This window comes from Larimichthys crocea, chromosome VI, assembly GCF_000972845.2.
Source record: "Larimichthys crocea isolate SSNF chromosome VI, L_crocea_2.0, whole genome shotgun sequence".
Classification (NCBI taxonomy): domain Eukaryota; kingdom Metazoa; phylum Chordata; class Actinopteri; family Sciaenidae; genus Larimichthys; species Larimichthys crocea.
The window spans coordinates 8,852,688-8,879,774 of NC_040016.1; the positions used below are offsets into that span (position 1 = coordinate 8,852,688).

The 27,087-nt window shown below is 40.5% G+C and overlaps 4 protein-coding genes across 7 annotated transcripts in view; all 4 read left to right on the top strand.

Moving 5' to 3' along the window:
* Positions 1 to 1,171, top strand: part of fgd5b (FYVE, RhoGEF and PH domain containing 5b) — a 42,794-nt gene extending 41,623 nt beyond the window's left edge. For both annotated transcript variants that reach the window (XM_027279703.1, XM_027279704.1), the window contains one exon: positions 65 to 1,171. In XM_027279703.1, the coding sequence (XP_027135504.1) occupies positions 65 to 101 (37 nt within the window). In that variant the 3' untranslated portion in view covers positions 102 to 1,171. The remainder of the gene's footprint in view (positions 1 to 64) is intronic.
* Positions 1,172 to 7,239: 6,068 nt separating this feature from the next.
* prkcda (protein kinase C, delta a) lies at positions 7,240 to 19,994 on the top strand. Of its 3 annotated transcripts, none has more exons than XM_027279888.1 (18): positions 7,240 to 7,388; positions 10,030 to 10,159; positions 10,293 to 10,492; positions 10,583 to 10,649; positions 11,467 to 11,623; positions 12,064 to 12,095; positions 12,289 to 12,374; positions 12,968 to 13,097; positions 13,184 to 13,284; positions 14,383 to 14,479; positions 14,631 to 14,761; positions 15,379 to 15,552; positions 15,655 to 15,746; positions 17,459 to 17,521; positions 18,089 to 18,227; positions 18,365 to 18,553; positions 18,723 to 18,851; positions 18,946 to 19,994. In XM_027279888.1, the coding sequence occupies exons 2-18, from the start codon at positions 10,051 to 10,053 to the stop codon at positions 19,102 to 19,104; spliced, it is 2,055 nt and encodes a 684-aa protein (XP_027135689.1). In that variant the 5' UTR covers positions 7,240 to 7,388; positions 10,030 to 10,050; the 3' UTR covers positions 19,105 to 19,994. The 3 variants fall into 3 exon arrangements, with proteins under 3 accessions (XP_027135689.1, XP_027135690.1, XP_010747205.1); XM_027279889.1 differs by having other exon boundaries at positions 7,255 to 7,388; positions 10,025 to 10,159; XM_010748903.3 differs by lacking the exon at positions 7,240 to 7,388 and adding an exon at positions 7,470 to 7,923.
* Positions 19,995 to 21,763: 1,769 nt separating this feature from the next.
* rft1 (RFT1 homolog) lies at positions 21,764 to 24,760 on the top strand. The gene is made up of 10 exons (XM_019271963.2): positions 21,764 to 22,074; positions 22,166 to 22,251; positions 22,361 to 22,483; positions 22,570 to 22,861; positions 22,944 to 23,078; positions 23,159 to 23,419; positions 23,501 to 23,645; positions 23,729 to 23,834; positions 23,924 to 24,173; positions 24,283 to 24,760. The coding sequence occupies exons 1-10, from the start codon at positions 22,012 to 22,014 to the stop codon at positions 24,445 to 24,447; spliced, it is 1,626 nt and encodes a 541-aa protein (XP_019127508.1). The 5' UTR covers positions 21,764 to 22,011; the 3' UTR covers positions 24,448 to 24,760.
* A 977-nt stretch (positions 24,761 to 25,737) lies between these two features.
* mustn1a (musculoskeletal, embryonic nuclear protein 1a) lies at positions 25,738 to 27,081 on the top strand. The gene is made up of 3 exons (XM_027279890.1): positions 25,738 to 25,894; positions 26,017 to 26,146; positions 26,494 to 27,081. The coding sequence occupies exons 1-3, from the start codon at positions 25,886 to 25,888 to the stop codon at positions 26,589 to 26,591; spliced, it is 237 nt and encodes a 78-aa protein (XP_027135691.1). The 5' UTR covers positions 25,738 to 25,885; the 3' UTR covers positions 26,592 to 27,081.
* Positions 27,082 to 27,087: the final 6 nt, after the last annotated feature.

Sequence of the window (27,087 nt, forward strand, 5' to 3'; positions counted from 1 at the left end):
GTTTTTAAGGGGAAGCAGACTAAAATTACTCTTTTCCTAATGTAGAAACCCTTTCTTCATACAGGTGGGCTAATGCCATGGAAGAAGCCACGGTTTTATAGGATCGACTACTCTGGGTAGCCAAAAATAGAAGTCGGCTGCCCTTTTCTTCTGCTCCAAACAGACTGTGAAACCAAGAAGGAAACACACAAAATTTTGATTATGTCTGCAAGATGTAACTTGCCTGGCTGAACTGAATAGGAGAAGACACGGTGTTCTTTGAGAGGGGACACGATTACCTACTTTATCAACCTCCAGTGTCCCCTGCCTGCTGTTACAGCAGGTGTGATACTGAAAGCCGCGAGAGGTGTTGGCCCAGATACCTGCCAGTGTGGAACATTACATTGACGTGACCTGTATTTCCACCAGAAGCTGATTAGCGACATTCCTCCCAAATCATTGGGAAGACTGAAGATTGTTGGAGAAGAAAGGATATTCTGTAATTTCAACTGTTTCAACACAGAGGCTGAAAAGACAAACCTCATTCAAAAATGCCAGATTTTGGCCTGATCTTAAAAAAAAAAAAAAAATTGTTATGCCTTCAACATGTGTTCTCCCACTGGATTATGCATCCCTATGAATAACACTCTGAAGCACACGCTGTATCAAAGAATGAGTATGAGAATTTTATATGTATAGAAGAGTCTGTAGCTTTGCTAAGTACTGTATTGTTGGAGATAGTCCTGCCAGTGACTAATTAAGTTTTTATGCTTCCTTTGCACTGATATAAAAGGGGAATGAACCTGAAACTAGAGGCCAAAAGCTTCAGCTACTGTACTTTACTTACTTAATTTACTGAACATACAAAAATGTTGCCAAGTACGTCTTTATTGTTTAACTAGAACAAGCATAATGTACATTCTTGTTTGTATAAAGCGTCCACGTCCAGTCGTGCACAGATTGTTTTGCTCTGGACTGATCCAAGAATCACTTATTTCACTGATCTACATCATCAGTGTCATGGACTTTGTACTATACTTGATTATTATTAAGTTTAAATTTCTAACACCATTATTTTGAAATCAAGTAAAAGAAGCTATAATGATGGAAAAAGTCTGTCTGTGTTTTCTCTTTATTCACTGACTGTCCTCTAGATGGCAAGTGGGCTAAACATTAAAGCACATCAGGCTGTCATTGACTTCATGTCACTGTGTCCTTGCTGATGGAGCTCAGTAAATGCATCAAAAATGGAAACATTACGCTTGCGGCACCCGTCTATACGAGCATGTCTCGTGTGCACTGTCATGTTTTTCGTGTGGCTTGTTCCGATGAAGCCTGCGAGTGTTTCAGATCACACTTTGAGCTGTTTGGGAAGACACCGGGGACTGAGTGACACACAGACCAGTGTGCTGTGCGGCCAAAGAAAGGCCAGGCCTGCTCTGCTTCTCATCTCCCCCTGAGGCTTCCTGACCCAGAATATCGTGCAGAAAGTTTGCTTTCTGGGGCTCCTGAAAAGTTGCAGACACCTCGTCCTAAATAGAGGACAGATCATTCATCACTCTGGTCTCCCTCTCTAGCCCCAATTCTGTTTTCTTTCCTCCTCTGTTGCTTCACTCTTCTCAGATTTCTCAAATCTTTGTACTTTTTTCTTTCCTTTGTCGCCGTTGTTTATAACACAATGCATAAATTCCTTACAAGCGCCAACCTTTTTATTATCCCATGCTTACTACACCTGTTCCTTCTTATTGAATCTGTTAGCTGGAATAACCTCTCTTAATTGGCTGTAGTAAAAAGTCTACTTGATTTTGTCTTTGCACAACACTAAAAGTAGCAATAAATCATCTAATGTATACAGTTTCTATATGTTAAACAAAGCTCTTGTGTTTGCATTGTTTACTATACTCCTACTTATGACTTTTCTGGTTACAGCAAAGCAGCAGGAAACAGGGAATCATTGGTTTGAGCTTGTTGCATATTTAGGATTCCCTGTGTGCTGATTAATTAAAAAAATGTGATAAAAGCTAGCTGTGAGGCTGATGGTTGGAAAGCTTTTTTTTTTTTTCTTACAGTGGGGCAGCAACAGTGTCATAATCCAAACTTACTTCCATATCGCTGCAGGCAGGAGCGAAAAGCAAATAATCAATCATACACACACAGCCTACTCAATGAAGCTGGATGCATTCAGCTCTGTTAGAGGTGCTTAGCCTCAGGAATTATTAACAACTGATGCCAAAAAAAAAAAATCTGAAATATTTTTTCTTCTGACCCTTGAGAGTCAAACTCACACTGACAAACTCTCTGGTCATTTCCAGCTTTTTAGTCTGAGAAGGCAATGCAGTGTTTGTGTTGATTTCGTGAGTTACAACAGCATGCCTTCTCATCTTTCGTAGTGTTGTGTGGGCAGCAGATCCTCAGGGGAAACTGGAAGATTTCATTACATAATAGCTGGAGATTTAAATAAAAAGAAGAAATAGGACATCTGTGTCCACTTGACATTGACTTGACATTTCTGGGTTTGCACCTTGTCTTGTGTCTCTTGGCACACTTCAGAGAGAGAGAGAGAGGATGTGGATAGGCTGGAAGAATATAGGGACGCACTCTTATGTCCCACTTTGCAAACTCTTTGCAGCCTACACTGCTAAGTCAATGTTACACCTATTCCACCTCCCCTAAAGCTTTAAATAGCCCACTCTCCCTTAACAGGACAAACAGAGAAAAACACACAGCCATCAGCACACTCTGCACCTCCAACTGAACATTTATTATCCCTTTGCCTAAACATGGAGTCTGCATCGCTTTCCATCCTCTCGTGTCCATTCTGTCACCAGCCTCTATCTGCAGAGAAAGAAGTATAAACACACTCAACAGGCCGGCAGCTGTCACTGAGAGATGTAAAATCTGTTGGGATCTTTGAGCCAAGGAAAAGATGGTCAGGGTGTTTTTTTTTATTTTATATTTAAAGGAATCAACATTTTGAGAAATTCACTTTATATAAAGCGCTCTTGCCAAGAATTAGATAAAAAGACTGATACCACTCTCATGTCTGTAAAACTAGCCTGGCTTCGTCCAAAGGTAACAAAATCCACCAACTACGACCTCTGAAACCCACTTCATTCATAAAATAACAGGTAAAATATTGTTTGTTTTTATCTGACAAAATGCCTTTTATCCCCAATGAAACATAACTTGTCAGATTAAACAAATTATACGCCACACTATTTCTTGCCTCTTAGAGCAGTTGCTAAGCAACCAGCGGAGACTCCAGGAGGAAATCACTGCTCTGGTCAAAGAAATAGTCCGGCAGACATCACACATGGTGTAACCCATGAACCAAAGCAAAGTTTTACACTTTGATTTTTGTATGGATTAATACAATTAATATTGTTATCTTTGGGCGGAGGCAGGCTAGCCTTTTCCCCTTGTTTCCAGTCTTTATGCTAAGATAGGCTGTAGCTTCATATTTAAGATATGTATCTCTCTGCAGCAAAGCAAAAATTTTAACTGTATTTCTCCATTTGTCTGTTTCATAGATGAGAAGTGACCAGGGAAAAAATGAGAGAGAATAGCTGGGACGATTTTCTTTGTGGAAATAATCTCAATATACTAAACCCTAAAGAGTTCTCTTTATATAAACAAATCTCAGAAATCAGTGGTTGTGTAGCCCTAAAATTAACTAATGTCTACTTTTCCCACCCATCCATCATCTGTGACCATTTACTGTATCCTCATCAGGGTCACGATGGGGATGGAGGATCTATCCCAGCTGTCTTTGTGCCAGATGTCACCAGCTTATCACAGGGCACATTGAGACCACCAACCATTCATATCCACACCTACGGCCAATTTAGAGTCACCAATTAACCAATTAAGTCCATTTCTTTGGGCTGGACCCTAACTGAGGGAACCAGGAACCTTCTTGCCATGAGGCCACAGTACTAACCACTGCACCACCACCATGTCTACTTTTGTGATACTTAACTACATGTTATGTAATTTATGTTAATTTGAGTCTCTTTGCAGGCATCACAGGCACATGCAGTATCGTCACACCAAGGATGACCATACTGGGTTCAGTACATACATACTTTCACCCCACGTGGGGTCATTTTCACCCATGCAATTCTTGTCATGTGATTTTCGTTGTGTAGCTGTTGTCTGAGTTGCATGGGTCCTTGGGTAGCTTCAGCCTGCTCACTGACGTCATTAAAGGTAGGCATGTTTCCCTGCTCCTATCCCTAGTTTTTCCAACAGGCACGTGTTCGGGTGGATTTCAGCCAACATTAGTGTTTATGTATTAAATCAGGCGATGTTCTCTGCGATCACTTTTAAAGGGTAACAGCCACAGCTATCGTCCTGTCACAGGAAATATCACTTAGTGGTAATTTCACAGGAAATTCATGTGGTCAAAAAAACAAAAGTCAGCTGGTCATTTTTACCCTCTCAAAAAATGCCATTTTTTGTTTCTCTCTCACACAGCTGTTAGTGATGCAGAGAGGCTGTGTCTTCACTAGACAAGGCTCAAATCTCCCAGGAATGGGTGGACTGAAGAACAAGTTCCCAGCTCCATTATTTATTCATTTTAGGAATTTTTTGTCAGCAACTTCCTAATTTTTCACAAATTTTGTGTGTTTCTATAGGGTCCCCCCCACGATACCTTTTTTCTCATTTTGTGAGACATTGTATAGTGGAAAATAAAAGAAGAGTACTTCAATTTGCCATTTATTGTTCTATTTTAATATATTTTGATGAAGTATTTTTTATCGGGTAAAAAATGTTAGTGATGGTGTTACTAATTGTGACAACTGAGATTTACCGTCTGGGGTCAGTCATTGAAATATTCATATATTATGACCCTATAATAGCAAACTCAGCTACAACTGATTACAACTTTTGTCCTGTGCTCTCCATGCATTGGGACTTTCTACGTGGATCTCCATCTGGCACTCTGTAAACTCTATATGATAAATTTAACATCCGCCTGTTCTACAGCCTATACATCCCACACGGGTGCGGATGTGTGTGTGTGTTTGCTAGAGGAAGAACAGAGGGAGAGGGTTCCTCACACTTTGAATGTGCATCTGTCAGAGTCAGAGAAGAGCAGCTGAGCGATGGAGTTTTCAGCGCACACACCTAGTCTTCCCTGTAGACATCCTGTGTCTACCACGAGTCACAATCTGTCTGTTATGTAAGTCCTCAAAGGAGATTGTGACACACCTGTGCCCTGTCAGCCTGTTCTTAGCAGGTTTACATTTACTTTGCACTGTCACAGCACAAACAATCTTGTAGATAATTATGACTCACCGCAGGAATTTATCTGCAGCATTTCCTCATTTAGGTCTTCACTTTAACCAATATTTCACTAGTGTCATCATGATGAGAATAGCTGCATTTGCTCATTTGCACCCATATTTAGATGTGTGTGTGTGTGTGTGTGTGTGTTTGTGAGGGGGTGAAGGCAGGCGTGAAATAAACATAGGGTATAGATAATTTGAACTGCTTGTGTTAGTTTAGGACAAGAAAAGATACTTTGGCTGCAAGAGCCAAATCTGCCACCTCCTCACCAGCAAAAAAACCTCAGCCTACAGTACCACGTGACCCCCCCCCCCCTGTACCCTGCCACACAAACACTGTAAGTGGGAAAATAAAAAAAACACTTCGCTTCCCCCACATTGTAGGCTAAGCTACAGTAATCTAGGGCACACTCAGCAGCAGCAGCAGCGATGCAGATCTCTATCTACAGTTAGAGCTGCTTGGACACGTCAGATGATCAACAGGTCTGCAGTTAATCACCTAAGTGGGGAATTATTTACACTGTTTTATATTTGCTGTGTTTCTATATATAGCTTTACACTGTATATATTTTTATATTTCATGTTTATTGCATATTTTTTACCTGGGATATGAGGGAAATTTCATATAATTCTGTCCTGTACATCATAACATGTAGGGTAATCTTAATGAATTGGAAATCTAATAAATGCCCACCCATCAGGAGATGGATTCAGGAGGTGCTATCTTTACTTTCAACTAGAAAAGATTAGACACACACACACTGAAAGGTTCTTGTTGCACATTCACTAGAGTGAGTGTGGGCTCCCTTCATTGAATATGTGAAGAAGTTGAATCTCTAACAGATCATGTTATCTAAGCGCTTTCTCTAGTCAACTGTCTGACTAGCCCATTGATATACCTCTTTTTTTTCTACTCTTGGTCCCATGAGAGGGTGTACAGGGAGGGAGAAGGGGAGTGTACTAGGACTGTTTCGAGTGTTTGTATGTTTGTATATGTATGTATGTATATATCTATGCTTATTTCTGTATAGCTGAAAACGCCTTAAATAAAGTTATAAAGTTATATAAAGTAAAGTAGCAGTGTTGACATTAAAGTTGTAGATGTTATGGCTATAGTGAATAATACAATAATGTGTACTAATATAGGACTGTTTCGAGAGTTTGTATGTTTGTATATGTATGTATGTATGTATATGCATGCTTATTTCTGTATAGCTGAAAACGCCTTAAATAAAGTTATTAAGTTATATAGAGTAAAGTAGCAGTGTTGACATTAAAGTTGTAGATGTTATGGCTATAGTGAATAATACAATAATGTGTACTAATATAGGACTGTTTCGAGAGTTTGTATATGTATGTATGCTTATTTCTGTATAGCTGAAAACACCTTAAATAAAGTTATTATATATATATGTGTCCTGTACATATAGCAGTGTTGACATTAAAGTTGTAGATGTCATGTCATCACCGTTGTCCTGTACATCCATCCATCCCAGCAAACCCAACATCTGCCTGCAGCACCATACACACCATCATCTTCATTGTGTGTAACTTTATATTTTGTATTATGTGTCCTGTGTGTTGTTTTTTTTGCTTTGTACTGTTTGTTATTGTGCTGTAATATGTTTTAATTGTCGAAGGGGCTGCAGATGAAAAGTCTCTGGTGCAGCACATAAATGTAATACATGTAAATGTACATGTAAATGTAATCGTTTATGTTTACTACTGTACATGGTCCCATTAAATAATTAAATAATAATAATAAAAAAGATGATATGGCTATAGTGAATAATACAATAATGTAACTCATATGGGGGAGAAAAAAAAGCATAATAAACTGACAGGATTTTTTTTTTTTTTTAAATAGGCCAACTGGATGGTTTGAGGACTGTGTGTGTGTGTGTGTGTGTGTGTGTGTGTGTGTGTGTGTGTGGCAGGTAAACGTCCACAGCTTGCAGAGAAAGCCTCTGCGAGCGCGCGCCACACTTCCTCAATCGACGGAATCACAGAGCGAAAAAACGAGAGGAAGAGAAAGAGCAACTTTTCGTCGTGCCGCGGTGCAAAAAAAAAAAAAAAAAAGAAAGAAGAAACAAGCAAGTTTTTTCGGGAGGCGACGAGGTGAGACTTTAATTTAATTTTTAAAATATATATATATTTTTATTTTTCCACAGACTTTAAAGTTGTAAAGTTGTAGCCCTCCTTCTTCTTCTTCTTCTTGCATCTGTGTGGGAGACTTAACTGTTAAATTCAAATCGTTCCACCGTGACCGTTGGCGCTAACGTTCGCGAATTCTTTCACAGTTTAGACGTTAACTTACACGGTAACGTTGGCAACACGGTGTCTGCTCTCCTCTTTAACGGCACTTTTAAAAAAGAAAACATCGTGTTTTTTGTTTTTTTTAAAACCCCAAAGCTAGCCTATTTAAAAGCAACAATCCCTCTGTTTTTTAAAAGGCTTTTAACTGACGGAATCTGTGACTATGGCGCTACGACATCAACTATTGAACATATGAAAGTAACCGACAGGTTGGTGAAGGCGCTACGACTCAAGGGCATTACTGACGCCGCCACTCTTCAACGCTACGACCGCAGTCAAAAGTGTGTTTCTATGGCAGCACACCCAGTTCAGGTCACAGAATACGCCGTGACACCGGGTGAGAGAGGAGGAATGTGGGCACGTTTGTACAGACGTCTCTGTTTTTCTCTTGTTTTTCTTCCCTATTAAGAAAAAGAAAAAGCAACTTTTGTCACAAAGAGGTTTCCAAAACCTTTGTCAGACTTGACGGTGACACTTTTAAGTCAACTGACGTTTCAACCACATCCTTCAGATTAAAGATGTGTTGCATAGATGACCGCATGTTCACAGTTTGGACTATAAATCACTGTTAACAACTGCTCTTTACTTTGTGTTTTTATACAGCATGTGTGGGATTCAAAAGCTATTTGAAATATGTCCATGGCTGCTTTTATTAGAGTGTGTGTTTCAGAGAGAGTACATGTGAGGACATGTTTCCATCAACAGCAGTAAAGATTGTAAAGCAGACAGCAATGCTGTACAAGCTCCATCTCTCTTTTCCTTTCACAGTAAAGCGAGCTACACCCAATTTTCTATTATTCTTTTATCATTTCAAATAACTTAATAGCGATGTAGGTGTACGATTCAGTCTACAGCACTCTACTTCACATAGAAAAAGCCAGTAGTTGGTTTAATATCTGTATCATAGTTGTTGCTTATCTTATCTTTATGGCGTTTTTGTCACGCCTGCGTGATTACATATGTATTACATCACTTCGACTAAGTAATAGCACTTCTGCTTAAATTAAATGCATCCGGAAATTAGTCTATATACGGAAATTATTATTAGGAAATTAGGTGGAAGTTACAGCGGACTGGTGCATGCGACATAACGACTGAGTTTACCAGATGGGACGAATCGAAACTGCACATGAACAGTTTGCTTGGTAATCAATCACTACTGGCCTCAATCACACATTGTGTTTGGTATTGATTAACTCAACCAAAACCCTGACAGCAGCTCGCAGCAGCAGAGAGTGAATGAGCGGACTTGGTATTTCATCACCCTCCCCTCTCTTAGTGCATACTTCTTTTTCTGTGTCTTCCTTTTTTTGGTCTCACCGTGGGCGGATATGGGCTTTTTGGATTGTAAATAGGAGGTAGGCCTACTGTGGTGCACTGCATGCTTGTGTTTGGATTAGCAACATGTCGAGGCTCGCTCTGCTTTTGTAGCACAGGCAAAGACCTTCGCTTGTTGCAGCTGCAGCTTTTCAGGAACTACAGTGAAGGCACACGGTGACACAGCTAACCAAGAAGGTGTCAGAGTTGCAAATGCTGCCCGCACATTTGAAATTGTACTTTCTACAAACACAAAGGTGTGTGATTGACGGATTAGGCATGCAAGACAGTGCATTTGAAATACCTGGCCAACATATGAGATTGACAGGCGTACAGTAGGCCTGCCTCGTATTTTAAATCCTTTTGCAAGATGAAAAAAAACATGTGGTGCATAGGCTGTCAAAAAAGCTGTGGCTACGTCTGTAGCGTGTTAAGCTTACTAAAAATAAATAAGTCATGCATACAGTAGCTAGGGCCCAGCATGTAGGTTTTCACCATGTTTTAATGTATTTGTTTTTAAGCAATTTAATCAGTAGGCCTATAAAATCTCCTCACTAGTTTAACAGCAGCAAACGCTTTTCCCCACTTTGAAATTACAAACTGCTATCGAAGGTCTTCAAGACAAAAACAGTTGTTGCTGATGGAGGTGTAAAGCTGTTTTGTGTCCCTCCTCCATGTGGGCGCAACTGTGTGGAAATGTCTCGAAGTGAGAAAGGAGCAAAGCAGTAAATGCAAAGTGGTGGTGCAACCAGAGTCAAATTTCTGCCCATTTCTGTGAATTTCATTGTCGTTCAACAGAAGTCGCTCTGTCTTCGATGGCACAGCGATCTACCGTTTTATGTGAGTGAGTTCAGGTGTCTCTCAGGAATATGTTTTAAATATTTCTCACATCAACTAAAGGAGCACTTTCTTATCTTCTTTCTCTGATATCATTCAGTCCCACAGTGTACATAAAGATCATGCAGTTTAATGTAGACCTATGAGCCGGCATAATTGATGCACAAGATTATGTAACTGTGTGTATACATGCAATATGGTTTCAAACTGTAGCGCTGTGTGTAACTAACATGCCATGCTAGATAAATGTCTCCAGGGTAACACTGTGTTTGTCCATCTCTAAGAGCAGGTGACCTTGGTACTCGTCACCATGGCCCCTTTCTTGAGGATCGCCTTTAATTCCTACGACTTGGGCGTCCTGCCTCCTCTGTCCGACGCACCCTTTTGTGCAATCAAGATGAAAGAGGCCTTGACAACTGGTGAGAAACTCTTTGACAGTCAACACGCCCTGATCAAGTCGTCACCTCAAAAAGCTGTAACTCCCCACTCATTTCCTGTTCTTAAAAACATAAGAAGATATTTTTTTTCTCTTTTCACCTTCCTTTTTCCAAGAACGAGGTAAGACCCTGGTTCAGAGAAAACCCACCATGTACCCGGCGTGGAAGGCCAGTTTTGATGCGCACATCTATGAGGGTCGTGTGCTTGAGGTACTGCTGATGAAGACAGCAGAGGAGCCGCTGGCTGAGGTCACTGTGGGAGTGTCTGTCCTTGCAGAGCGCTGCAAGAAAGCCAACGGGCGTGCTGAATTCTGGGTAGGACATTACAAGCTGTCCTCTGTTCATGTAGAGCTTTATCTCAGGCAGTCTGTGTGTAAATGTCTGTGTGTCTGACTTTGTGTTCAGGTGGATCTCCATCCTTCTGGGAAAGTGATGATGGCAGTGCAGTATTTCCTGGAGGGAGGGGATACAGGTAAAAGAAAGAAAGTGGAAACATAAATTGCAATGCCATGGTCATTAAAGGTATAAGGAAATAGCCTATATGAAATAAAACGTTTACAGGGAAGTATTAAAAAGTATTAAAAGGATTCAGTGGAAATATTTTTCACATAACATTAAATATGACCAAAAACACAATCTCAAAAAACATCCTTAAACATCCAGTGTGTAAGATTTAGGTGGCTCCATTGCAGAATACGGCAGATATTGAATATAATGTACATTACTATGTTTTTATTAGTGTATTATCACCTGAAAATAAGAAAAATATGTTTGTGTTACCTTAGAATGAGCCTTTTATATCTACAAATGCCACAGGTCCTCTTACACTAAGTGTGCCATGTTGAATAAACACTGGCTTTAGATAGGGCCTTTCTGTGTGGTTGTGGTTTGATCAGACTAGTTTGACAGAGGCCTGCCCGCATTAACAGACAATACTTAACTTTGAAGTGTGCAGTGTTGCTATATTCTGACTGGATAGGTGGGGATAAGTCAGTGAATAGTAAGAAAATGGAGGGTCTTTTTAAATCTGTCTTTTTTTACTTAGCATTCTTTCCAAAGTCAATCTGTGGCTCCACAGACAGCTTGTCTGATTTCCAAACTGCACTTTTCATTCCTTTCAACCCCCCACACACTGAAAACTTGCCGTTTCCTTGCTAATTTCATCTTATCTTGTCAGGCATTCACACGAGCGATTCCTTTGGGTTCCTTAATGTTATTAAGATGACCTTTGTTTTTGCATTGCATTGTTGTGGGATGACTGACCTGCGTTTAATCTATCTATTTGGAAGAGAGTAAGCAGCCTGCAAAGGAGGAAGAGGCTCCCACTATCAACCGCAGACGAGGGGCTATCAAACAGGCCAAGATCCACTTCATAAAGAACCACGAGTTCATCGCCACGTTCTTCAGACAACCCACTTTCTGCTCCGTGTGCAGAGAATTTGTCTGGTCAGTCTGCTCTACACTTCAGCCCTAATAATAAATCACGAAAGCAGCTAAAAGGAAACTCATAAACCAACAATTAGATACAGCAGACATCGATAGATTAAAAACATAGTGTTTAGGGACTTTTTGCATTGCTAGCATTTTAACACACTAATCTGAGTTCAGTAGTCTGTCAAACAGAATTAGACTGTGAGCTTATTGATGAAACTGTAATAATGGTTGTCATCCTTAGATGGCCACAGAACTTTGGCCTGTTGTCTTTTGCTGCGTGTTGTCCCCTCCCGTCCTCTCCCTGCTTGTTTGTCTTCAGTTGTCCTATTCAATGAATAATGAGAAGAAAAAAGAAACCCTGATATGTGTGCACTGCGACTAAATTGGAAAAATATTCATATGATCAACGAATGATACAAACTGACCCATTTGTGTCGCTTTTTCTCTCACAGGGGACTCAACAAGCAAGGCTATAAATGCAGACGTAAGTGTACAGTTATTTAAAAACTCCTGTGCTCTGTGCAACACTTGAAATAGAACCACATTGCATAGATGGCATGTATTATAAATGCATACTAAATCCTTTTTCTTTTGTAAGCATTACTTTGTGGCCAGTATACAAGATACGCTCAGATCCTTGATCAAAGTATATAAATCTCTTCTATCTTTTTTATCAGAATGCAATGCCGCCATCCACAAGAAATGCATAGACAAAATCATTGGCAGATGTACTGGTACTGCTGCCAACAGTCGGGATACTGTGGTACGTATCACATATTTGTGCAGTACGCCATGTACTGTGAGCCTTCTCCTTATGTCTTGAAATTTCAGTTTAGTGTAGACATTTTCTCACTCTGTTTTTTTTTTGTTGTTGCGGTAAAGTGTCTCTCTTTAATCTTATGAACTATGGTTGTAATATCATTGAACAGGCAGATGTTGGAGGGCCGGAGTTTATTACAAAGACAGATATCAGTCAGGCTCCACATTCTTTTTTCTGATCATTGATATTTAAGGATAAAGACGATCAAAGATCAACTGACCTAGATAATGTTTCACAAGTAAATGATCAAACACACGGACCAACCTGTGGGGTAAATAAAGGATGGGCTGTGGCCCCACAGAGGCGTGTTAAATCACAGCAGAGGCCGACGTGGGAAGAAAGGAAAGGCAGATTTCATCCAGCAGTGTGGTGACTTTTGACAGTGTAGGCTCAAGAGAGGGAAGCAGAAGACAAAGCAAAAAAGAAACAAACAGATGAGGCAGGTGCGCAGGCCCGTGAAGTATCGTAGGCCGCAGATTAGGATTCCCGAACTACCGGTCATTCATGGAGACGATGAATCCTGTTTATCCCCACAGTTCCAGAAGGAGCGCTTTAAAATTGACATGCCACACCGCTTCAAGACCAACAACTACATGAGTCCCACCTTCTGCGATCACTGTGGAAGTCTGCTGTGGGGTCTAGTCAAACAAGGCCTCAAATGTGAAGGTACAGTCCAGATGTGATTGACTAATTGTTGTAATGTAAGTGTACTTTTGTTTTTTAACACCATTTTTTAAATTATTTTTTTGTAGATTGTGCCATGAACGTACATCACAAGTGTCAAGATAAAGTAGCCAACCTTTGTGGTATTAACCAGAAACTACTAGCTGAAGCACTTACACAAGTCAGCCAGGTGAGTTCACGACATTCAGTGCATGGTAAAATCAAGCATCAAGTAAACTGAAGTAAACCCTAAATATAAATAATCTGACCTGCCTGACTCAGGTATCATACCTCCTAATTAAGTCAGGTCTCTTTCAGACATTGCTGATATCTCATTACATTATCTCTTACTTATCTCTTATCTGTTGCTCATGTGATGAGAACCACAAATGTTGAGAGGCTGCTGACACATCTAAATGCCTTACACACATTTATACTGACAGAAACTGTGTGGTTTTCTATTCAGGAGTTTTTTTTTTCCTTGTGTGGAAGCGAGTCTGTAATTAGCTTGGTACCACTTCATTTGGAAGCTGCCCAAAGCCAGCATTGTTATATAAATATTTTAAACCACCATCAAGACCTCGGTCTGTGTCATATGATCTGCTAAAACTAAAGAATAAAAAAATTAGCGCTGATCATGTTGCATGTCAGCTTTCTTTGAATGAAGACGTAGAACAAATGCACATGAATAAAAAGTGTCTGACGGGACATGATCTTAGCCTGACTCCTGTCCTAGTTGTAACCATAAGCTCATCGCAGTCATAAATCCAGTCCGTTTCTGGGCCTGTTTATGACATTAATCCCAACAATAACCCAGAGAGAGCACGTCTGTTGGGACTCTCCACAGGAGAGTGTCACATGACACTCTCTTCATTGTTTTCTGACACTTTATAATCCCTTGATGTTAAATTGATTGTTAACAATGTACAATAAAAAATAAAGCGTAGCAGTGTCACTTGAATATGAACCTCCCAGTCCCCCGTCCCGTGTTGATGGATTGTTGAAAGTGTCAGACACCTGACCTCAATGGGAACCTGAGCTTCCTGTACTGGTGTGTTTAAGGACTGGCTTGTTGCGGAACCCCCGGTTCTGTTGTTCTCTGTTTACAGACCTCTAAATGTATGTAGAGAGGGGGATAGTTAGAGCACACAGCCATTGTTTGAGAGGAGAGTCAGACAAAATGTGTTCACCTTGGATGTACCACAGCTAGATGGGTAACCATTGGTGGGAAACTGTTTGTCTTGCTGTTTCATCCTTATTTTTGCTATTGCATTCGCTGTTCCATCAGAAATCGTCCACTCGCCGTTCAGATCCAAATCTGCCTAACCTGCCTGACATTGGAATCTATGATGAAGTCAACAAGCTTGCTGGACTGGAAGTTAATGGTCAGTGCAGGTTGATTTTCTTTGTGCATGCACCTACATTTATTTATGTGAGCAGTATTTGCTCTGTACTTGCAGAATAATATGCAAAAATATTCAGTGTTAGATGATTACCTGAAAAAGTCATTTCTATGTGTTTAACTTTGTCCATTAGATGGATCTCACTATGGTAGACTGTGGGAGGGATCCAGCCCACGGCCTCAGTCTCGTATTACCCACCTGACCCGCATCAACGTGGACAACTTCGTGTTCCACAAGGTTTTGGGAAAAGGCAGCTTTGGCAAGGTACTGAGCAACTGTGTCTGTGTGAACTGTGTGTGAGAGCCACCCACAACCCAACCCAACAGTGAGAGGACAGTAATTATTAACACACCAGTCAACAACTTGTCACCTGTCATAAACACACTGGCAACTTCAGGTCTCTTATATTTAAAATATTTGTAGGTGTTTGATCAAACTGTGAGCTGTGTAGGTGTTTAGATTTATCAACACGTAACTTGGCATTACAAGCTTCATGCTCTTAATAAGACAGGAAAAAAATATTTCTTCTTCTTCTTCTGTGTTTATTTGTGGAGTTTGATATAAAAAACAGGAAAAGCAAAGTGCCAACTCCTGAACTTTTTAATTGATGAAGCCAAAATGTCAATCTACCTGACTCGTAGGGATAGACAACAGGGTGGGCTGACTCTTGATGCTGTGACCCTGTGGAACTTTTGTTTCCACAGGATCACAGGGAATGTAGATTTGTTTGTACAGCAGTGGGCTTGTGAAGAGATTTTGTGTTGGGTGACTGATAGAGAACTGAAATTTGCATCTTTCCTTAACTGATTTATCTATGAGTAACTTTGCTTGTTTTAAGCCAACTGTAAATAAAGTGCTGTTTAAATATCTTCTTCTCTCAGGTTCTCCTGGCAGAGCTGAAGGGTCGTGGAGAGTACTTTGCAGTGAAGGCTCTAAAAAAAGATGTGGTACTGATGGATGACGACGTGGAGTGCACTATGGTGGAGAAGAGAGTCTTGGCTTTAGCTTGGGAAAACCCCTTCCTCACACACCTTTACTCCACCTTCCAGACCAAGGTAGTGCCTTTCCACTTGATAGGTGTCTTTGTCACTTATTGTCTCTACTACATAACTCCTTTGAACTGTGTCCTCAATGCTCAAAGTGAAACTTGCCAACAGGAACATCTGTTCTTTGTGATGGAGTATCTGAACGGAGGAGACTTGATGTTTCACATTCAGGAGAAAGGACGCTTTGAACTCTACAGAGCCACGTGAGTCTCACATCTCACACAGTCATAACAACATACAGACTTGGTGTAAAAACTACCTGCTGTCATTACGCTTGATCTACTGTAGCTGTGCAGAGACTCACGCACACAGAATCAATGAACTGATGGAAAGCAGATACTCATAAAGAAGAGCCCATGTTTACTCTCCCCGTGTCACTCCCTTCGTTTCTCTCCTATTATATGATATACTGAACCCTGATTGGTTGGGGCTGCGCTGGCATCCATTCGCACTAGCAGTCTGGCCTTGTAAGGAGTGAGCAGCTCTTACTGCCTGCGTACTGTTTGCATGGGGAGGTATCAGTTACTACCACCCACCCCTCTTACTCATCACTCTGTGGGAATCCCTCCAAAAAAAAACAAACAAAACAATGGCTCACCAGTGAAAGAGGAGTGTTGTGAAGTCTGAAGCTTGGTGGCACCTGTACCGCAGCCAACTCGAGTTTTGACATCTCACATTTACAAACATAGAGTTGGAAGTGACACATTTCCGCTCGGGTGCTGTTAAGACACACAAATTCACGACACTAAGCACAGTATATGCACGGTAGATCCCAGTTTATGCAGCGAAAGTTTTATGTTTTAAAGAATTTCAAGAGTAAGACCCAAGTATTTTTTTTAAACATGTGTCAACAGGTGTATGTTTAAAAAAACAGGTGCCACATAATGTGAAAAAAAAAACCCTTACATTTCCTGTAGTTAAACTGGTGACTGTGTCCTGGACCCACGGGATGACAGGGGTAATTCTCTACTTTGCAAACACAGACACCTGATCTTGTGTTGGCATCCATTAAAATCCTCCTCACTCAGTGACTGTAGCCCGAATGGAAAATTTACCCTCAGTGAATGAGGGGAGAAAAAAAAAAGGAGAGCGGTTTGTTTCATTATTTCACAATGCATTCATTTTGAACAAAACACACGCGTGCATGCATGTTTACATATATGGCCAGGCACGATAAATAAGCTTTGTGTGTCGCTGCACATGTTGTCACGGCAAAATGGAAAATGTCTCCTGCATTTGGTTATGCAATATTTTTTCCTTAGGCAGCAAATGAACTGCAGAGTTTCCGTTGACCTGTTTATCAGCACAAAGGGCCTATTCTCCCAGTGGCTACTGTTAACCTGTTGCCCCAGTGCCAGAGAGAGTCTAGTTCAATGTCTCAGCATTCCTCACATAGCAGAGCCAAACTTACTTACACCTAATTACACGTATCTGGTCACCACTTTACATTCTGTTTTGTGTTTTCTAACTTTTTTCTGTGAGAGCTATATTTAATAAGAGGTTTGAAGTGAGAGACGATCAATAGGTAGAGCTTGACAGCCTATTCAGTCCCTGTCAGTCGGTCATTTACAGTCAACGACCAGTCATTGTTTTAGAGCGGAGGCTACTCTATCTCCTCTCAGGACTCAATCGTTTCACCTGACACAGATGACAAGAGAAGCAGGTCAGAGATAGGCTAATCTTTCGGCTCACAGAGGCGCTCAGGTTTCACATTATGAGAACGTTATTCACCAGTCTCCTACTCCATACAAATGTCCTCTTCAATAATTCAGCTCGAACACTGAAATGAGTCTGCAGTGACACCAGTGTTCAGCTGTCAACTCAGCGGTGAGATAACAGCAGCACAGGCCTGTAGCTTTCCCCCCAGAGATGAGAAGTTGATATATGTCCGTCTCTGCCATGTTTGTCTTCCCAGGTTCTACTCCGCTGAGATCATTTGTGGTCTTCAGTTCTTACACACCAAAGGAATCATCTACAGGTACAGCTACATACACTTAACCATGACCGTACTGGTTTATTTTCATGTTCTTGCGTATAATAATATATTCTTTACATAAAAGCTGATTTTTTTCTGATCTTCCATGAGAAGACAGTGCAGTTGCAAGTGTGATGTGAAAATGAACTTGAAGAGACTCTAAACTTGGTCTGGTTAGATAATCCCACGCAGTTTGACACTTTTTTTTCCTGAAAGCTGCGTGGTAGTGCAGTTGAAAGCCCGACACTGTGAAGAAGAAAATGTGATTTCTTATGGTCAAAAAGCTGAAGTGAAAATCTCAGCAATAGTGTACAGCTTCCTGTAGCTTACACTCTCATGACCATTTAATACTAAGCTTTATAAGATGTCTCGTAAATAAACACGCCGACAGTGGACTAAATATTGACTTTGATCTCAGGCAAGTTTCAGATCTCTGTAAGATCTAGATTTAGAAACGAACCGAAACTAGACGCAGGCAGGAAATAAAACTGAAAAACTTTTGTGTTATCCTTTGAAAAAATGGTGAGTGAAATGACAACATTAAATAAAAGCATTGTTTTGTTTTTACAGAGATCTTAAGTTAGACAACGTGATGCTGGATCATGAGGGTCACATAAAGATCGCAGACTTCGGCATGTGCAAGGAGAACTTGTTCGGAGAAAATCGCGCTACAACTTTCTGCGGTACTCCTGACTATATCGCTCCAGAGGTACAGTCTTTCATACTTAGAGATGCTTTCTTCTAAAATATTAAATTCGCCAACTTATTTGGTTTCGTCTCTCTGCAAGGTAACAAGTGTTTGTGTCTTTGTAGAATAATTTTTATTAATTTCGTCCTTCAACCTAGATCCTGCTGGGACAGAAATACTCTTTCTCTGTTGACTGGTGGTCATTTGGGGTGTTGCTGTATGAAATGCTGGTGGGGCAGTCGCCTTTCCATGGAGATGATGAGGATGAGTTGTTTGAGTCCATCCGCATGGACACTCCCCACTATCCTCGCTGGATCAACAAGGAGGCCAAGGATCTGCTTGAGCGGGTCAGTACCGCACCTTTGATACAAAGTATCTGTCATGCTCACAGGCTCCTGTAGATTATGGCTAAATTCTGAGGTTGATCAAATCAATTCAAATTAAATTAAATAATTCCTGTAGCTGTTTTTGAGATGCAATAGTGCACATTTCTTACTTACCCTTACTGTCCCGCAGTTGTTCGAGAGAGACCCCTCCCGCAGGCTAGGAATCGTGGGTAACATCCGTTTGCACCCCTTCTTCAAGACCATCAACTGGCAGGCCTTGGAGAGGAGAGAGATTGAGCCCCCCTTCAAACCCAAAGTGGTATGACCCACACACACATCACATGGATCTTTATTCTGTTGATGATTGCCTTTGTTTGATCACTTTGCTGAGATATGTTTGTCGTCAATTACAGAAAGCACCGAATGATTGCAGCAACTTTGATCGGGAGTTCCTCAGTGAGAAGCCTCGTCTCTCCTACAGTGACAAGAACTTCATAGATTCAATGGATCAGGACGCGTTCGCCGGCTTTTCATTCATCAACCCTAAGATGGAGCACCTTTTAGAAAAGTGACTGTAGTAATGACAGTCTGGTCTGGGTTACATCCCTACTGTTTTCCGAACAGTCCCCTTATTCTGTCACAATGTTAAACTCGAGTGAACAAAAGAGTGAGCTGTTCTACAATCAGTATTTTTGTGACCTTATTTTAAGCACAAACTATTCTCCTTGGGTACGTGTAGAAACGATACGAGTAGAAACGGGCCCTTGTACTGTATATATTGATGTTACTGTATTTGTGTGCATGCTTATTATTTGTCTAGGTCGTGAAAGCCTATATGAGTAATAATATTAGGGCGGGAGGTTGAAAATCCTTACATTCCACTTGACGTCACTGCTACCATCCGCAGCCATTTTGTGTCCCTTTTCGTCACATTCAAATCAACCCAGGTGGGGATGAAAAATTAAGAGCAGGGAAAAAAAACCTATAGGAATAAACTATACTGTAAACTTAAAGTGTAAATGTGTGAATGAGACGACTGCATGTATAGAGATCAGACCAAGGAAAACCCCATCCATCTTTAAATATAGATAAATAATGAATGTTATCTGTCTTCGAAACAACTCAATTCTTGCCTTTGACTGGATAAAATCATGTCTCGCTGACAAAGAAAAGCTTGTGTGATTGACTCAACGGTGCCATGTAAAGAACATTTAACAGCAGAGGTGTGGCTGTGATCAGCTGCACTGAAAGGTCTGTAGACGGAGGCGGATCGGACGCACTCAGGAGTGCAACGAGGTCAGTAAAAGTATGTGACTTTAAATAATGAGTAGGAGGTTACTGAAATGCTGTATATAGACAATGTATATGTATATTGTTGCAACATGTATATTTGTTTGCTAAGGATGTACTTTTTTTACTGTCTCCATCTTTTACATCTGATTAAAAAACCATCAACTCCCAAGTCTGATGTGCTGTTTTTAAAACTCAGAAGTTTTTATTTGTGGTATCAAATATTGAGAAATTAAGTTTAAAGGAGCATCCTGATGAAAATCTGTCTTTTGAGTAAAATTGTCTCCACATGTGTAGAAACTTCACCAATGAGCCATACGTTCTGTTCTGTTTCAAACCACAACACCTCCTAATTACTCTAAAGCTTTACAGACTACTACTACCTTCAGAGTAGTAGCATAGTTAACATCGTCCCATCAAAAACAAGGATATTTTAGAAGGTTTAATAGAATGTTATTGACTTTTTTTATACAAAACCACTGCACTGACCATGTTGGAAATGAAAATGGAAGTCATTCCTTGGATTTACTGCATTTGTAGAAGTTTTCGCTCTCATAGCCTGATCAATAAAAGCCACAGGGGACAGTTTTTCACTTCTTGATGATGTAATTTGTTACCTGCGTAGGAACATCATCATTATTTTATTTATTTTTTAACCATAAACAAACATTAACAAAATGATGATTTGACATTTTCATGAGATCATAAAATACAGTTACAGATACGTTTGTAGGGGAACTGTATGCACATTATTTTTGTAAACATACATAATAGTTACAAAAAAAAGAAAAGAAAAGTGAATTGTAATAAATTTCATCAACTTGTACTTGAACAATGTTGGTTATAATGTTAGTTGCACAGATTAGAAATACAGTTACAGGTTTGTAGGGGAAGGGTGTGCACATTATTTTATTTAGGATAGTAAATTGTAATAGATTGAAACCAGTGCCGGCCCGAACCAATCTGGCACCCCAAGCAAGATTTAAGGTGCCCCCTCCAGTTTCGTGTATAAACACACAAGAAACTGAAAAACTTTGTCTTTGACATTTAATTTTATTTTTTACAAAACAAGTTGCCCAATCAAAACAGTAAACGAAAATTAGGTAATGTACAAAAATACAAAGGCGACAAGAGGATCGCTTGATGTTGTCTCAACAGCACATCTAAAGAGAGAAGAGGAGTGTGTGAAGTGTGTGTTACAGTATAATCATAAAAAAAGATGATACCAAGAATAAAACCCAAGAGAGGCACGATTTCCCAGTTTGTACTTATTGTATTGTAATGTTAGTTATAGTTTAGATTTCAAGGTCTGTGTGACTTCTCATTGACGCCATGTAGAGTGTTGATTTTATGTGTATACATGCATATTTTTATTTATTTATTTATTTATTTTATCTTGTGCGGGTAGTGCTTTTTATTTATTTTATTTTATTTTATAGTTTTGTATCGTGTCTATTGTCCTTCTCTCATGTTTTTATTGTGTTTCTATTGTTTATTTTTTATTTATTTTATATATTATTTATATTTATTTTTATCTTGTGCTTTTTTTTTATTTATTTTTTATTTTTTATCTTTCTTTGTCTACTTCATGTTTTATTGTGTTTCTATGTGTTTATTTTTATTTATTTGTTTTTATTTCTATTATTTATTTATTTATTTTATCTTGTGCTTTTTATTTTATTTTTATTGTTTTTTTTATCTTTCTATTGTCTGCTTGTTTTTATTGCGTTTCTATTGTGTTATTTATTATTTACTGTGTTTTATCTTGTTGTGCAGCACTTTGGAAACCTCGTGTTTGCTTAAATACGTGCTATTTAAATAAAGTGGATTGGAAAATAATACACAAATAGTCTATCTATAGTTTATCGGCAGCATTAATTAATTTGCATGTGAATGTAGTATTGGACAGGTACAGGTACAGGTGTGCAGAGCGGTGGTTACGCCCTCTAGCGACAGCGGCGGTGGATATCACGTCCCTCTGACGTCATCGCGTAACGTGCGTCCGCACAATGTGTACGGAAGTGCCATCATAACACTTCCAGCTTCCCCTGCTTGTGCTCTCACACTTCTCTTTGGGATTTATCCGCTTTTATTATCGTTTTTTCTCTCACGGCATGGCTCTATAATGACTTCCCTTCGTGTAAACCAGCAGATAAGTTTAAAACTAAAGATTTCCAGCGAAGAGCAAGATGAGTTCACAGGATGTGCTGAAGAGTGCGACCACCTTGGCTTCGTATAATGTGCTGCTACAGGTGAACACACACACACACCTGAGCTTTAACACAGACCTAATTCAAAGTTGGGTCAGGTAATAACCTCTCGTGTCCTCTTGCTGTGTCTCAGGTGATGTTTCGTGTCCTCACCTTCTTGTTAAACGCCTTCACGCTGCGCTTTGTGTCCAAAGAGCTGATTGGGGTCGTCAATGTCAGGTAAAGAGGCGCCACCACCAGCCCGAGACAAGAGCACAGTGCCTGCACATCTCACTGTGTGTGTGTGTGTGTGTGTGTGTGTGTGTGTGTGTGTGTCTTCATCCTGCAGGCTTACACTCCTCTACACCACATTAGTGTTTCTATCCAGAGAGGCTTTCCGGAGAGCCTGCCTGAGTGGAGGATCCGGCACAAACCACAGCTGGAGACAAGTTATCAACCTGCTGTGGCTGACGTAAGTTTATTTTTTACATTTTTTTTACAGATTGATCAAAGTACGGGATGCGTGTTTTTAATCTTGATGTTTTTTTTACCTCTCAGGTTGCCTCTCGGTGTGTTATGGGCAGCCCTGCTGGTCTGTGTGTGGCTGTGGCTCCTGGAAATCCCCGATCCGCAGACGGTCCCTTACTACGGCCCTGCTGTGGTGTTGTTCGCCTTGTCGGGAGTGCAGGAGCTCCTGGCCGAGCCCTTCTGGGTCCTGGCTCAGGCTCACATGTTTGTCCGACTGAAGGTGGTGGCCGAGAGCTTAGCGATGATCGCTAAGTGCAGTATAACTGTGGTGCTGGTGGTGTTTGCCCGGGAATGGGGCCTTTACATCTTCTGTGCTGCTCATGTAAGAAACTAGACTTCTTTTTGCACTGTTTTTCTTATAACTTGTGATGACTAATGATTTTAAGCTGTGTGCTTCTCTTTAGTTGGTGTACACAGGATTCCTGGTGCTCTGCTATGCTGTGTACTTCATTCGTTTCTTGGGCTCTAAAGAAGCAGCCCGGAAGAGTTTCCCTCTGCACAGTGTTGGAGATTTCTTTCCCCGTAGAGCTAAAGGAGAGGTAGAAGCTTAAGGAAATATATTATTTAGAAGATAAACTGTAACCATGCAGGACTAATGATCCCCATCTGTTGTTCGTAGCCCCTGGTTGACTGGACTCTGGCCCGGCTCACGTGGAGCTTCTTCAAGCAGTCCTTCCTCAAACAGATCCTGACAGAAGGCGAGCGTTACGTCATGACCTTCTTGAACGTCCTCAGCTTTGGAGACCAGGGAGTTTACGACATTGTCAACAATCTGGGCTCCATGGTGGCTCGCTTCATCTTCTTGCCCATCGAGGAGAGCTTCTACATCTTCTTTGCCAAAGTGCTGGAGCGAGGACGCGATGTTAAAAGTCAGAAACAGGTGCGGGTCTTTTGACGTGAACTCAAAATGTTTGTGAATGGGTTAAAAATGAACGAGGAGTGTCGTGGGTTTTGTCTGCAGGATGATGTTGCCATTGCGGCAGAGGTTCTGGAGTGTCTGCTGAAACTGGTGCTGGTGGTTGGTCTGATTATCACAGTGTTTGGCTACGCCTACTCTCACTTGGCTCTGGACATTTATGGTGGATCTCTACTGAGCAGCGGGGCCGGTAAGTGAGCTGGTGGTATTTGGATGTATGGGACAAATTCTACTGTGCTCGTTGTTCACAGCTTTTATGTTTTCCTGTTAAAGGGCCCTCTTTGCTGCGATGCTACAGCTGCTATGTTCTCCTGCTTGCTGTAAACGGTGTAACAGAGTGTTTTGTATTTGCTGCCATGAGCCAAGAAGAGGTTGACAAGTAAGGATGTAGAAACATATACGCAGACGTTTAGTTATTACACATCATGTTACCTGTCAGATAACACCGTGTTTATGTTTTGTCCTCAGGTATAACTTGGTGATGCTGGCTCTGTCTCTGTCTTTTCTGATCCTGTCCTACATGTTGACATGGTGGTCCGGTGCTGTAGGCTTCATACTGGCAAACTGCCTTAACATGGGCCTGCGTATCTTGCACAGCTTGCTTTACATACAACATTACTTCCAGCACAGTCAATGGAAACCTCTGCGAGGCCTGTTGCCCTCCCCGCTTCTACTGTTGGCACTCGCTGTCAGTGGCGTTGTCACAGCGCTGTCTGAAGTAAGAGAATCACGTCTGTGTTTTATCTTAATTTAATAACCAGTTTTATTCTATATAATCTGTATTGTGTCTTGTTTAAATCAACTCGAGCTTCTACTTCTGGTTTCAGGGTTTGTTCTGCTGTGACGATGGCTGGTTGCTGAGGCTGGTCCACATCGGTGTAGGAGCGGCGTGTCTACTCGTTGTACTTGTAGCTGTTGTTCTCACAGAGACTCAGCTTATTCACTTTGTGAGGACTCAGCTGTTACCCCGATACACGAAGAAACACACTTAAATTGGACTGGAGGTGTGTGTACTGGACTGGAAGGAAAACAGGAGACAGTTACTGACGAACAACTGTGTGGGAACAACTTTTTAAAGAGGACCTTACGTGTGTGTGTGTGTATGAGTGTGTGTATGAGTGTGTGTATGATGTCTGTTTTGGGATTTGATGTGGGTGATAAAAAATTTTTATTTTAAGACAGTTGAATTAGTTTCAGGAACAGACCGTCCTACACAGTAAAACAAGGCAACAAGATTCATATTTGTGGTGTTATAATTAATTTAATGACAAAATATGAATGTATAAACTGTAAGCAGCCCAAAGCATCTGTCGTGTGTGTCTCAATTTCCATTTTGGAGTAGCCCAGCTGTTTGATAACACACCATAATATGACATGACACGACTTAAAATAAATAATATTTTAATCATAACTTTGCACCTTCTTGAAGCACATTTCCGTTCAAACTTGTGGTTAGGAAACAATCAGAGTGTTTGTTTGAGATCTTTTGAGGTCAAGTCCGTTTATGTAAGCCACATCTTTGATCTCTCTTTTACACTTTCGTTTTCAGTTATGTCTGTTCACATAGGCTTTTTGTTTTGACAGAAGTATTAGAAGTGACAGAAGTATATCTGTGTATTCACCACAAACAGGATGAAACTACGTCTCCGCTTGAAGTCTGTCAATTATATTTTGTCTGAAAATGTTTGATGACATTTTCATTGCTACAAATGTGCACTGTAAGAAAGTATAACTCTTCTTCGAGTAATATACTTTATGTCATTTCACTTTAAATAGATTTGAGTTCAGCGATAATTTGACGTTGCTTAGAAACACTTTTAGTTACTTGCTTGGTCGTTCCTCTGCCCCCTTGGGGCTGTATAATGATGTAATAATGGAAAATGAGCAGGAAGGGGTGGGGACCGCATTCTTTTAAAGCATGGCCAATGCTTGTTCCCCTCTCTGCTCTCTTAAAACATATAATTGTATGCGAGTTAGGCATTGTATTAAGTTGTATAAGACAAACAACTACTTATCTTTCCAGTCACACCTTATGAACTTTGAGCTTTAGTTTGCTTGCCGTTGGAAAGTCGGGCTTTAGCTGCAGGAAAAAAAACGTGGAGGATACAGAGACAGACTTTTGTCATGTTCTTGCACCTCTGGGATTTATTTGGGGAGGTGTAATACCACAAGTTCTAGCAGTGATCTCATCATTTAATGAAGCAGCAGTGAGGACAGCAGATCATGAGAAAACACAGAGACAGAGAGACAGAAAAGAGGAGGAGCCATACACTCATTACGCCATTTCTTAGTCTTGAGAACAGATTTAATGTCCACTGGGAATCACTGCTAGGTTGTGTATATATGTGAGTGTGTGTTGTGAGTGGACTCACAAAGAGAAAAAGACAGACGGCTGACAGAGAAGACTTTTTCTGCAACTGCTCAACCAACATGTCTCAAGTAAGATCACTATTTTTAAAGAAAGATGACATTTTCTCATGATGTCGACAGAATTTCAGGCAGATATCACAGATGTGTGTTGTCATTTTTGTTCCCCCCCTCGTCTCTTTGCTGACCTTCAGCCGGGTCAGGAAGATGATGAACAAATGCAGCGTCCTGAGGTGAGAGACGAGGACCTGGCTGAAGCAAAGAACAAATTGGGTGCGAGTACGGCAGCGAAGAGCAAGACATTTGAAGTCATGGAGGAATGTGGTGAGGACACACACACACATACATAAACACACATGGGAATATAAGATTTAGCACTAATTCAAATGAAACTAAAAGGAGGCAGTCTTTTGTTTTCTGGATCTGGTTAGGTTAAGATCACAATATGGCAGTGAGTCTGTGTGAGGGGTGTTTCTCATGATGCTGGAGTTTCCACTCCATATACAGAGAGGAAAGGAGGGCTGTAATGATGAGAGATTCCTGTCAAACAGTCTGTTCTAAACAAAGTGTGTGTGTGGTGATAAAGCGCATATCCTCAATATTACATAACGCACCTTCAACTGCCTCATTAATTTTGAAATATTCTGGCTCTTGTTGCTCTTCCTCCGCAGAGAAAATGGGTAAAGCTGCTCCGTCTGTGTTCAGTGGAATGAGGTCAGGAGCCGAGACTGTTTTAAACACACGCTCAACTCGACCAATCAGGAAGTAGCTGGGGACCTCCTGACCAGGACTGGACAACACCTGTTAGACGTTAAGGGGTTTGGGATCAGTCGTCTTCCAGCTGTCCATGAAAAATCTTGTTTTAGACACTTTGTGACTCTGTAAATCATACTGCAGCTGACACAAGTGCTCTTAAATATAAAAATATCAAGAATATTTTAACCCATAAATCAGTTTTCTTTTTTTGGGGGGGAAATATTGTTAATTTATCCAACATTGTAAAATCAGCATTAACATACATTTTTAGAGTGAGGGTTTAATAATGAACACAAAAGCATCATGTGCAATACTGTAACTTATACTTTTAAAAAGAATAATTCCATATCAATAAAAAAATCCTAATGTGTTCTGCACAGTTGAAACAAAATACTGCTAAAAATGTCTGATTTCTTAAATATATTAGAATTCTGTCTCATCCATCATGTGTTTCAGAGCAGGATGTAACAATAAGAGGTAGTAAATGTGAGTAAAAATGTAATCCACCA